The 13,627-nt window shown below is 40.4% G+C and overlaps 2 protein-coding genes across 3 annotated transcripts in view; both read left to right on the top strand.

The window, feature by feature from the left end:
- The window catches only part of LOC132092777 (mRNA-capping enzyme-like), a 103,835-nt gene that overhangs the window by 23,656 nt on the left and 66,552 nt on the right, over positions 1-13,627 (top strand). For both annotated transcript variants that reach the window (XM_059499165.1, XM_059499166.1), the window contains exons 7-8: positions 36-145; positions 776-877. In XM_059499165.1, the coding sequence (XP_059355148.1) occupies positions 36-145; positions 776-877 (212 nt within the window). The remainder of the gene's footprint in view (positions 1-35; positions 146-775; positions 878-13,627) is intronic.
- LOC132092842 (uncharacterized) lies at positions 7,771-11,660 on the top strand. Its single transcript, XM_059499277.1, has 4 exons — positions 7,771-7,842; positions 7,891-8,473; positions 9,590-9,716; positions 11,624-11,660. Exons 1-4 carry the CDS (start codon positions 7,813-7,815, stop codon positions 11,658-11,660), a joined length of 777 nt encoding a protein of 258 aa, XP_059355260.1. The 5' UTR covers positions 7,771-7,812.

The following is a 13,627-nucleotide window of genomic DNA, read 5'->3' as shown; positions in this document are numbered from 1 at the left end:
TGTGATGGGTGTTTGTGTGCTTGTTTGTGTCTCAGAATGCTATGTTTCTGGAGGGAATGTCTGTCAGAGGAGTCACTCAAGTCATGGCACAGCCCAAGCTCGGCATGATCCAGAGGAAGTGTCAGGAGTTCTCTGAGTGGGACAAGTGAGTCTCTGTGTGTGTGTGTGTGTGTGTGCGTGTGTGTGTGTGTTTTACCACCCACAGAGTCTTTCCAGCTGTGAGCCTCTGTGACTGAATGTCAAGTAATCGAAAATGTTGAGATTGTGAGGACAGTTAGTGTGTGTGGGGCACAAATAAGACTTAACTTCTGATGTATTTATTTATTTGAAAAAAAGGGATAATGTAATATAAAAAACATAGGTCTGGGACTATGTTCTCTTCTGTGAGCTTGAGGTTGGTTGAAAGAAACTGACCAGGTTGAAGTGGACTAAATAATCTTCCTTTTTTTGCCAGAATATGAGTGATATTTTTACATTAAAGAAATAAAGAAAATAAACAATAAAGGTAAATCAATAACATGCTTTTAGGAAATAGATGTCTTTTCATTTCATGCCGATTGAACATGATCCAAAGAATATGTATTTGTGCTCTGAGGTGCCTGATAAGTAAAGGAACATATTTTGTGCTCTATTCTGTCGTGAGTTATTATCCTGATGAAACAGCAGCCATGATTGCTTTCATCGATGAGTGGAGATCAATTATAAAACAACACGGCAATGTGTCCAGTAATCCCGTTAGTTTTGTTTATGTGCTTGTCTTTATGTGTCTTGTCAGATCGGGGTTTCCTGGTGCTCAGCCCGTATCGATGGACCGCAGGAACATTCGTCTGTTGGAGCAGAACGTTTATAAAGTCAGCTGGAAAGCAGATGGCACGCGGTGAGTCCAGCGCCTGAAGCTCAGGGGACTGAAGTAGTGCTACGTTAACACACTAGCACAAAGGTTCAGAGCTAGTAGCTAGCTACACGTGCTTGATTTCATTGTTGTGTTCTGAAATGTGACAAAACCAGTGTTGTATCTCACTATAAAAAACAAAGATAGCTTAAAAACAGATATTAAATTATGACTTTTTTCTAAATATTTTTTATAGCCATATTGTAGTAATTTATTTCCAGAGGCCCTGAAGTATTTTTCTAAAATAAAATTTTGCTATAATTTTTGTTCCACCTTCTCTCTAACTCTTATTTAATTAAACAGACTACTTTTGCTGCTGTACTTTTCTACATGCAAATGAAGTGCATGAATTTGCTGATTCCTGAATAGATGTTATGTTAATGTGAGAGGTCATATGTCAAGTCTCATTTAAACTATAAGTTGTTTTTGCAGCTAGGATTAACTCATGATTTCATCTTGGTTTTTAGTTTTTTAGTTCCGATATTTACAAAGTTAGATTTTTTTCAAGAGAAGTAAATAGTTTTATTCAACAAGGAAGTATTAAATTGATGACAATAATGAAGTTTAGAATGCTGCAAAAGATTCTTATTTTAAATAAATTCTGCTCTTTTGAACTTTTTATCCATCCTGGAAAAATGTATCATGGTTGCCATTAAACTAAACTGTTTTCAACCTTGATAATAATCAGAAATTATTATTATATTATTATATTATAATATCACAGCAAATCATTTATATATTGTAAACATTATTTCACATTATTTCAGAAAAAAAAAAATCTTACCCACTCCAAACTTTGGACCAATGTTTTTATTAATAATTTCTATTATTATTTCAAGGTTTTTGTTTGGCAAGGCAAAGCAAGGCAAGTTTATTTATATAGCACAATTCATACACAATGGTAATAACTAAATTCAAAGTGTTTTACATAAATAATAAATAACAAAAATAAAACAAGCAATTTTAAAACTTTGAAAATGATTTAAAAATTTACATATTTATAATATTTTTTAAGTCTAGATTTAAATGTTACTAGTGTTTCCTCTGGAAGCTGATTCCAACTGCGGGCAGCATAGTAACTAAAGGCGGACTCCCCCTGTTTTGTGTGAACCCTTGGTATTTCTAACTGACTCGATCCTAATGATCTGAGTGCTCTGTTTATATTCAGTGAACATATCTGCAATGTATTTCGGTCCTAGGTCATTGAGTGATTTATAAACGTGTAAAAGTACTTTAAAATCAATCCTAAATGTAACCGGAAGCCAGTGTAAGGACCTGAGGACTGGTGTGATATGCTCAGATTTTCTGGTTCTAGTCAGAATCCTGGCAGCAGCGTTCTGGATGAGCTGCAGCTGTCTAATGGTCTTTTTGGGAAGGCTGGTGAGGAGCCCATTACAATAGTCCACCCTGCTGGTGATGAAGGCATGAACAAGTTTCTCCAAGTCTTGGCTGGAAACAAAACATCTAATTCTTGCAATGTTTTTTAAATGATAGTATGCTGATTTAGTTGCTGCTTTGACATGACTACTGAAACTAAGGTCTGTCTCCAGAATCACACCAAGATTCCTGACTTGATTTTTAGTCGTTTGACCCCTAGAGTCAAGGTATGCATTCACCTTGAAAACTTCATCTTTGTTTCCTAATGCAATGAATTCAGTTTTTTCCTTGTTTAACTGAAGAAAGTTCTGGCACATCCAACTATTAATTTCATCAATGCATTGGCAGAGGGAGTCAATGGGGCTGTAATCATTTGGAGATAAGGCTAGGTAAATCTGGGCATCATCAGCATAGCTGTGATAGGCAATTTGGTTCTTTCTCATTATTTGACTTAGTGGAAGCATATACAGGCTGAACAAGAGCGGTGTAAGAATTGAGCCTTGTGGGACTCCACATGTCATGGACGTCCACTTAGACTTATGCTCTCCTAGACTCACATAATAACCTCTCCCTTCTAAGTATGACCTGAACCATTTGAGTACCATCCCAGAAAGTCCGACCCAGTCTCTCTAGTAGTATGCTATGATCGACAGTGTCAAACGCAGCACTGAGATCTAGCAATACTAGCACCGATACTTTGCCAAAGTCAGAATTTAAGCAAATATCATATGTTTGTCAATCTCTCAACAGAGGCAAAAAGAATATGAGTGTTGTTAAAGTTACTGTTTATCAGGTTTGAGAAGAAATTCTGTCTAGCTGTGGCTAGTTTCACATTAAAAGCATGAAGGCTGTCTTTATAGATGCTATAGTGAATTTCAAGTTTCATCTTCCGCCACATCTGCTCGGCTTTTCTGCATTGTCTTTCCATAGTCTGAACTGCTGTTGATCTTCTCCAAACTGGTTTCTGTCTGTTTGTTTTCTTACTGACTATTATTGGAGCAATATCATCAACAACGTTCTTATCTTTTGAGTTAAAGGAATCAAGGAGAATATCACAGAGTCTGCAGAAATGCTTGGTGTTAAAGATATAGCCTCCATAAATAGTACACTTGCCTTGCCTTTTCTTGCCTTGTTTGGACCAACTATAGAATGTTTTATGTGGATGGCTGCACGTTTATATTCTGTAAGCCTGGAGAGCTACCATTCTGCAGAGTTCAGTCAAACACAAATGAAGCAGCTAATCAAGGTGTGTTGCAGCAGGGTTGGAACTGAAGTTTGCAGGATGGTAGCTCTCCAGGAGCAGGGTTGGAGATCCCTGCTGTAAACACTTTACATGCATTTCATTTACATGCCTTAATGGCACATACAAGCACAACTGAATGTACTATACAAGATGTTTACGGTTCCTTTTTAAGAAGTCCAAACTGTGATAGGTTGTAGTGTTTGTTATTCAGACACTTTTCTCCTTTCTAAGGCACCGAAAGCAGAAGTTAGGCTTAGACCAGATGAATTAAATCTGACTGTCTAGAACTGGTTTAGGTTCTTTTTGGCTAATTTTAGTTGAAACTAATAACATTAATGCTTACTGTAACGAATTGTGGCTCCACACTTACATAATAAATCAATTTTTTAAGACTATTCTTTTGATGATCTTCAAATTAGGGATGTCCCGATCAGGTTTTTTTGCCCTCAAGTCCGAGTCATTTGATTTTCAGTATCTGCCGATACCGAGTCCCGATCTGATACTTCTATAATACATAAAAAAAAGAATAAAGAAGAGCGAAAAAACAGATCCAGGATGTTCAATAAATTACATTTTGAAATCTATTCAAATATAAAACAGCTATTTTAAATAGGCTAGTGAAAATATTTCAAACATTTTACTGTTTTGCTGTACTTTGGATCAAATAAATGCAGGCTTGGTGAACAGAAGAGACTTCTTAAAAAAAAAAACATTAACAAGCTTACTGTTCAAAAACTTCTGACTGGTAGTATAGGCAACTTTAATTTTTCTCTTATTTTCTAGCTTTTAATTGGCTTAGAAATCTATAAATGCTGGACAATAACAAATAATAATGATATGTTTATATACTACAAACACTGTTTATCACATAATAAGGCAGAATAGTTTCTATACTGTAATAAATGTAAATTAGCACTGCATTGTTCATATACTTTATTTATCACTTTATTTATCATTTCCGATCATGTGATCGGATCTGGACATCCCTACTTCAAATGATCTTCAGTGTGATTTTGTGCTATTTCTATAGCGTTGGAGTCTATTGCTCATAGAGGGCTATTTAATGATGGTCCAGGTCATTTTAGGGCAGCTATGCTTGAGTTTGTCTGCTGTAATGATGTGAACTATCTCTCTGAGCTCCTGCTGGCTCATGTGCTTAAACCAGAATCAAACGTCTGCATGAACATCATTAGACACTCATTCATAAGACGGATCTGCTCAGAAGCACCACAGCTGGCACCTTGCAGGATGTTTTAGGCCTTGGCAGAAGCAAATGAGCTGGTTTGGTGTCAAAGTGATTCAAACTTAGCTGAAAGAACAGCCACTGCGCTCTGAGTGAAGAATGCTCAGCTCCATCACTGAGACGTTAAAAAGACATGTCTGGTCTCTTTAACTGGATATCTATAATAACAAGCCCATTATTCTGTGCTTTGGCCACTCAGGGCTTACAGGGAATCACTGTGAGATGCGTTTGCTTGGGGGACGTCCAGCAGAGCGCTCTGTAATAATGACCAAACGGGAGGGAATTTCACCATTTGTACGTATATTCGCTTTATACAATAAAGATTGTGTTGGAAAATAGTTTGTCAATATGTCAATACAAATATTTAGCAAGTACATTGTGTGTTATTGGAAGTGTTCCCAGTTCCGGTCTACCTATTTACTGTAGCCTAACAGTCATTTAACGGATTTGACTGACAGAAATGTATAAGTATGTTATGTGTAAGCCATCTTTAAAGAGATGGTTCTTTGATCTAGATTTAAAAGGAAAGAGTGTGTTTGGGCGCTAAATAGGAAATGGATCTGCCTCCCGCAGTCGAATTTGATATTCTAGATATTATCAAATAGCCAGAGTTTTGAGAGTGCAGCGGACGTGGAGGACTATAATACAATAAGAGTTTGCTCATGTACTGAGGTGCTAAACCATTCAGAGCTTTATAAGTAATTAGTAGGATTTTAAAATCTATACACTGTTTTAATAGGGAGCCAGTGCTGTGTTGACAGAACCGGGCTGATATGGTCATAAATCCTGAGAACTCTTGCTGCTGCATTTTGGACCAGCTGGACTTTGTTATTAAGTATGTAGAACAACCACCCAATAAAGCATAACAATAATCTAACTTTGAGCTCATGAACTCATGAAGCATAGGCCATAATTTTGATTTATATATATATATATATATATATATATATATATATATATATATATATATATATATATATATACAGTACAGACCAAAATGACACACCTTCTCATTCAAAGAGTTTTCTTTATTTTCATGACTATGAAAATTGTAGATTTACACTGAAGGCATCAAAACTATGAATTAACACATGTGGAATTATATATGGAATTATATACATAATTATATACCAAACAAAAAAGTATATATATTAAGATGGAAAAATGTGGTTTGACTAATGCTAGAAACATGGTTTTCAAAGGACAGATTGCTATCAAATAGCACACCTAGGTTCCTGACTGATGATTACATTCACATTTACATTTACATTTACACATTTAGCAGACGCTTTTATCCAAAGCGACTTACTGTTACAAACACGACAGGTTCCACCTCAACTCATTCACAACGCACGCCCTCACCTGAGTACTGAGCACTTCCACCTGACCCTCATCATTACCCAATCACCTCGGCACAATAAATAACACACACACGCACTCAATCAGCGTCCGGTCTCGTTCGCGACAAGGTCTTACCTGTATGCTAACTCAAAGGACTAACTCTTCCTCTACTTACCTCTCTCCAGCGATTCTCCGAAGATAAAGATCCCCAGTGTGCGTGTGTGTGGTTCACCTCCCTCCTCTGAGGTCTTCACCCAGCTCTCACGGATCCATTCATCACTCTACCCAACACTACCTGCTCCTCTGCTTGTGTCTATTAATAAACCCTTCTGTCTGTTACTCCCCAGCCTCCCGAGTGATCTGTAACAGAAGACCGGACAAACACCGCTAGGCACAAGCATGAGCCTCACGGACCCCTTTCAAGATCTGGTTGATGCACTCCGAAGAACACTCACGGCTACACCTGCATCCCCAACACCAGCGAGCACTTCCGTCAACGATGCCAGCACTTCCTCACCTTCCGTTCACGCCAGTCCCATGGCCCGGCCGGCGCCCTACTCTGGTTCAGCGGAGGAGTGCAGCGGTTTCCTCCTACAATGCTCGCTGGTCCTGGAGATGCAACCACACTTGTACCCCAGCGAGAGATCCAAGGTAGCCTTTGTAATTTCTCAACTGCAAGGTAAAGCACTACTGTGGGCAGATTCAATATGGACTCAAAATAACCCAGTTATCCAGTCTCCTTCCAGCTTCATCGACCATTTCCGAGAAGTTTTTGGCAGACCAGCTTGGGACTCTTCCATTGGTGAGAAGCTGTATAATCTCAAACAGGGAAAAATGTCTGTCAATGAATATGCCCTTCAGTTTAGGACTCTAGTGGCCTCCAGTGGATGGAACGAACAGGCTTTACTGACTACCTACCGTCAGGGATTGGAACCTCGAGTGCGGTTGCATCTCACATCGTCATAGTGTGAGTCCCATTTCCCTCCAAACCGGACTACTCCATCATGAGGAAATCCATCTGCTGGTTCTGGAGGAATCCACCGCTGATGTGATTCTAGGGCGCCCGTGGTTAGAGCAGCACAATCCCGTAATCTCCTGGAAGACGGGCGAAGTCCTGAATTGGGGCGACGCCTGTTTCAAGGGCTGCATCTCAGGTTGTCCAGTTCCGGCCACATCTTCTCCTGAACCTCTTCCAGTTTGTTCCACTTCAATAGAGAGCCCAGTGGAAAACCAATCCATCGCCATCCCTACCTGCTACGCCCCCTTCAGTGACGTCTTCTGCCCCAAATGGGCTTCCAAGCTGCCTCCACACCGGCCGTGGGACTGTGCCATCGATCTGCTGCCGGGTGAACCAGTGCCTAAAGGAAGGATATACCCCCTATCCATTCCGGAGGAGAAGGCCATGGAGGAATACATCAAGGAGGCGCTGGCCCAGGATTATATTCGTCCATCTACCTCCCCTGCTGCTTCGAGTTTCTTCTTTGTGGAAAAAAAGGACGGAGGTTTAAGACCATTGATTATCGGGCTCTCAACAATATCACTGTCAAGTTCAGGTACCCACTTCCCCTCGTCCCAGCTGCCTTGGAACATCTCCGTGGTGCCACTGTTTTCACCAAGTTGGACCTCCGCAGCGAAAATAACCTCATCCGGATACGAGAGGGGGACGAGTGGAAAACAGCCTTCATAAACCCTACTGGCCACTATGAATACGGCGTGATGCCGTATGGACTTGTTAACGCCCCCTCCGTCTTCCAGGACTTCATCCATGAGGTGCTCCGGGAGTTCCTCCACAAGTTCATCCTCGTCTACATAGATGATATCCTCATATACTCCCGGAGCCTGGCAGAACATCAACGCCACGTTGCAGAGGTCCTGCAACGCCTGAGGGCCTTTCAACTCTATCTCAAGGCCGAAAAGTGCTCTTTCCATCAGCCCTCAGTGCAGTTCCTTGGATACAACATCAGCAGCAGTGGCATCCGGATGGAAGAGGGGAAGGTAAATGCCATCAGAGATTGGCCCACTCCTACCACCATCAAAGAGTTACAATGGTTCCTTGGCTTTGCCAACTTCTATAGATGGTTTATCCAAAACTTCAGTACCATCACCAGCCCTCTCACCAGTCTCCTCCTTAACAAACCCAAATCTCTCCCCTGGACTCCTGCCGCCACAGAGGCCTTCCACACCCTCAAAGAGGCCTTTACGACCGCCCCACTCCTGGTTCATCCCGACCCCGACCGACCCTTCGTCGTGGAAGTCGATGCCTCAACCACCGGAGTGGGAGCGGTCCTTTCTCAGCAGCAGGGGAATCCCAGTCACCTCCACCCATGCGCCGCCTTCTCCCAGGAACTCAACCCGTTGGAGGTCAACTATGATATCGGCAACCGGGAGTTGTTGGCCATCAAGTTGGCCTTAGAAGAATGGAGGCATTGGTTGGAGGGAGCCAAACACCCCTTTCTGGTCCTCACAGATCATAAAAACCTGGAGTATCTTCGAGTGGCCAAAAGATTAAATCCAAGACAAGCCCGCTGGGCGTTATTCTTCACCCGCTTCCACTTTACCATCTCATATCGCCCAGGGGTGAAAAACGTACCGGCTGACGCCCTGTCCCGGTGTCACGCCCCCGAATAGAATCTCGAAGAACCAGAAACCATTCTTCCAGAAAAGGTCATCGTCTCTCCTATTACCTGGTCCGCAGAGACCCTTCCTACTACCGATCCTACTACGAACACCCCGCCGGGTTGCCCACCGGGACATCAGTATATTCCCAGGACACGGCACACTCCACTCATTCACTCCGCTCACACATCTCTTGGCACTGGTCACCCGGGGGTCAATGAAACCCTCTCGTTGCTTAAGGAACGCTTCTGGTGGCCCAACATGGCCTCGGATGTCAGGAGGTACGTGAACGGATGCACAAGCTGCGCCATATCCAAGAGCCCTCGCCATCTTCCATCAGGCAAGCTCCATCCTCTGCCCGTTCCCAATTGCCCGTGGTCACACCTAGGGGTGGATTTCATCACCGATCTTCCTTCTTCAGATAATAATACCTGCATTCTTGTCATAGTGGATAGATTTTTTTTTAAATCCTGTCGTCTTCTCCCCCTGAAGGGTCTGCCCACGGCCATGGAAACGGCCGAGCTGTTATTTAACCATGTCTTAAGGTACTTCGGCATCCCAGAGGATATCGTCTCGGACCGAGGTCCCCAGTTCATCTCCCGGGTATGGAAGGCTTTCCACTCACTCCTAGGTGTGGCCATCAGCCTGTCCTCCGGATACCATCCCCAGTCGAACGGGCAGACGGAGAGGAAGGTCCAGGAGATTGGACGCTTCCTCCGTACCTTCTGTCACGGCCACCAGAACTCCTGGAACCAGTTCCTTGGGTGGGCCGAGTACGCACAAAACTCCCTTTGTCAACCTACCACCGGACTCACTCCATTCCAGTGCATATTTGGCTACCAAACTCCACTCTTCCCCTGGTCAGGTGAACCCTCAGATGTCCCCGCCATCGACTACTGGATCCGGGAGAGCAAGAGGGTCTGGGATGCGGCACACCACCAACTCCAGCGGGCCTTACGCAGACGCAGAACGACAGCCGACCTTCGCCGATCTGAGGCCCCAAGGTACCAACCCGGTCAGAAGGTCTGGCTGTCCACCTGGGACATCCGCCTGCGCCTGCAGGCCTAGATTCATTGGCCCATTCAACATCCTCCAGCAGATCAATCCGGTCACTTACAAACTCCAATTACCACCTGAGTACCGGATTCACCCCACCTTCCATGTGTCTCTACTTAAACCTCACCATCCTTCTCTCTCTCCCTCCACAGAACCTGGCGAAAACCGAGGCCCCCCCTCCACTCCTCCTAGACGATGGCGCAGCCTATGAAGTTAGTGACATCCTGGACTCCCGGCTGCATGGTGGACAACTGGAATATCTAGTGGACTGGGAAGGATACGGTCCAGAGGAACGTTCCTGGGTCCCACGCAACGATATCCTGGATCCTAACTTACTCGATACCTTCCACTCCAACCATCCTGACCGACCAGCTCCCAGGGGAAGAGGACGTCCACCACGTCATCGGGGTCCTCGGCCCTGAGGAGCGGGCCGTGGGGAGGGGGGTACTGTTACAAACACGCCAGGTTCCACCTCCAATCATTCACAACGCACGCCCTCACCTGAGTACTGAGCACTTCCACCTGACCCTCATCATTACCCAATCACCTCGGCACCATAAATACCACACACACAAATACCACGCACTCAATCAGCGTCCGGTCTCGTTCGCGACAAGGTCTTACCTGTATGCTAACTCAAAGGACTAACTCTTCCTCTACTTACCTCTCTCCAGCGATTCTCCAAAGATCAAGATCCCCAGTGTGCATGTGTGTGGTTCACCTCCCTCCTCTGACGTCTTCACCCAGCTCTCACGGATCCATTCATCACTCTACCCAACACTACCTGCTCCTCTGCTTGTGTCTATTAATAAACCCTTCTGTCTGTTACTCCTCAGCCTCCCGAGTGATCTGTAACACTTACAAATGAGAACAATAGAAGCAGTCAGGTCAACAAGAGAACAACAACAGTATACAAGTGCCATGACAAGTCTCTGTTAGTCTAGTATAGAACGCATAGCCAGTTTTTTTTTTTTTTTTTAATAAATGAAAAGACAAGAAAAGTGCTGTCGAAAAAGATGAGTCTTAAGATGTTTCATGAAAATGAGTAAAGACTCGAATTGAGATTGGGAGGTCATTCCACCAGCTGGGCACAGTCCAGGAGAAGGACCGTGACAGTGATATTAAACTTCTTTGGGATGGCACCACAAGGAGTTCTGCAAACTTCTGCACAAGCAAACTTCTGGAGGGCACATAAGATTTAACCAGTGTTGATGAAGAATTAACAGCGCACCCATCAAGTGGTAGATAATTTTTTAGGTTATTACATGCAGAGGTTTTTGTCCCAATAATTAAAACCTCTGTTTTTCTGAATTTAGCAGTAAGAAATTACTAGTCATCCGTTTTTTTATATCAAGTATGCATTCCTTTAGTTTTGTTAATTATTGTTGGGCCACCGAGAAATATAGAGCTGATTATCATCAGCATAATTTGCCTCTCATGTCAGTTAGATTTCTGTTATAATTAATCTAAATTATGCTGATGCTTAAATAATTTAAATACATTTTAATATAGTTTTGAACATATTGTTTAAATGCAAATAGATTATAATAAACTATGCTATACTTATTTTTATTAATGCAGACATCTAAATCTAGAACCTTATTTCTTACCTTTTTGTTGATGTATGACTGGCAAATATGCATCACATTAAGTTGTGTAAACCAAATTAGTTGAAATTGGATATCCAGTTCAAAAAAATCTTAAATCTTTAATTTTAGTCTTAAGTATTTAGTTTGAGTGTAGTTTCTCAACTGCTGATGTTCACACCTGTCATCAGTCATGCATTTAGTTTGCTCTGGATGGTGTTCAAGTTATTTTACATCCTGATACAGCTTATATTCCTTTCTCTTTTCAGCTGTGTGCTTTCTCTGAGCCTCATCTTACTCCTTTAACTTTTGTCCTTTTCACATCCTGTTTTAGAGTTAATCTTCTTCAATTTATTATCTATGCTGGAAACATGACAGAAGAGAAACTTCACTAGACTAAACCTCACCTATTAAATTTTTCTTTAATTATGCTCATTATGAAAAGTATTTATCTTAATTTTTCTGATGGAGGTGAACCACATGAAATGAGGCTTTGCGGCTCATCAGTTCCCGCAGTGTCGATGCACGCCGGGATGCATATTCTCAATCAGTGCTTTGCTTTTATGCTGCTAATTTCTGCTCATAAACAGCCAAGAGCTGCTGAACCTGGCTAGACTTCTTTCCCTCTTGTTCTTTCTTTTTTTGTAGCTGCAAAATGTTCCAATCACCGCTATTTGACCTTTCATCATTTACCTGTAACATTGTGTATCTTATTAGTAAATTCTTTTTGCATTTGTTGGTCATTGTTAGGGTCCTTAAAGGGTCCCCAATGTATTTGGTGTTCTTTACATCAACCCTTTTGCGTAATCATCAATCCAAAGTTTCAGTTTCACATAATTCTCTTTGAAACATAACTCAACAGTTTGACCGCCATGTTTAGAACCATCAATATCAATGTATTATTTATAAATGTAATTATTTATAATTTTATATTTATTTATTTATCATTATATTGGTCTGTCACAGTGAAACTTTTGCTGTGTTCTTCTTCATTTATTTTTTTTATGCCCTTCCCTCTGTCGCATTGATATACGTCATTGATTATGTTGGAACCCTTGCAATAGGCTGAACTGGAATGTCTAAACCTTTGTTCACTTGGAATCCACCATGGAGTTGATTTATTGTCTACATCATTTCCCTACTTTTATGAATTTGTTTGATGCAGCATTCTATATATATATATATATATATATATATATATATATATATACACAGTACAGACCAAAAGTTTGGAAACATTACTATTTTTAATGTTTTTGAAAGAAGTTTCGTCTGCTCATCAAGCCTGCATTTATTTGATCAAAAATACAGAAAAAATTTAATATTGTGATATATTATTACAATTTAAAATAATTGTTTTTAAATGTATTATACTTTAAATTATCATTTATTTCAGTGATGCAAAAATTTTTTTAGGATCATTATCACATGATCCTTTAGAAATTATTCTAATATGATGATTCATTATCAAAGTTGGAAACAGTTCTGCTGCTTAATATTTTTTCAGAACATGTGATACTTTTTTAGGATACTTTGATGAATAAAAAGTAAAAAAAAAAAAAAAAGAAGCTATGTTTTTCAAATATAAATATTTTGTAATAATATACACTACTGCTCAGTAATTTGGGGTCAGTAATTTTTTTTTCTTTTTTTTTTTATAAAATCAATACTTTTATTCAGCAAGGATGTGTTAAATTGATAAAAAGTGATAGTAAAGAAAATATATTATTAGAAAATATATTATTAGAATTTTTTTTTCTTTTTTGAATAAATGCAGTTCTTTTTAACCTTTTATTGATCAAATATATGAGACAGCAGAACTGTTTCCAACACTCATAATAAATCAGAATATTAGAATGATTTCTAAATGATCATGTGATAGACTGATGTTACATGTGACACTGAAGGCTGGAGTAATGATGCTGAAAATTCAGCTTTGCATCACAGGAATAAATTATTTTTTTAAAGTATATTCAAATAGAAAACTATTATTTTAAATTGTAATAATATATCACAATATTACTGTTTTTATACAATACAATATTATTGTATTTTTGATCAAATAAATGCAGGCTTGATGAGCAGAAGAAACTTCTTTCAAAAACATTAAAAATAGTAATGTTTCCAAACTTTTGGTCTGTACTGTGTATATATATATATATATATATATATATATATATATATATATATATATACGGATATACAGATATATCGATATAGATATAGGACTGTTTTCAATATAAAAAATACATTTTTTTAAATATCTCTTTGTG

This window comes from Carassius carassius, chromosome 18, assembly GCF_963082965.1.
Source record: "Carassius carassius chromosome 18, fCarCar2.1, whole genome shotgun sequence".
Lineage (NCBI taxonomy): Eukaryota > Metazoa > Chordata > Actinopteri > Cypriniformes > Cyprinidae > Carassius > Carassius carassius.
Note: the sequence above shows the minus strand (reverse complement) of the source record. Positions and strands in the feature narration are given on the sequence as shown.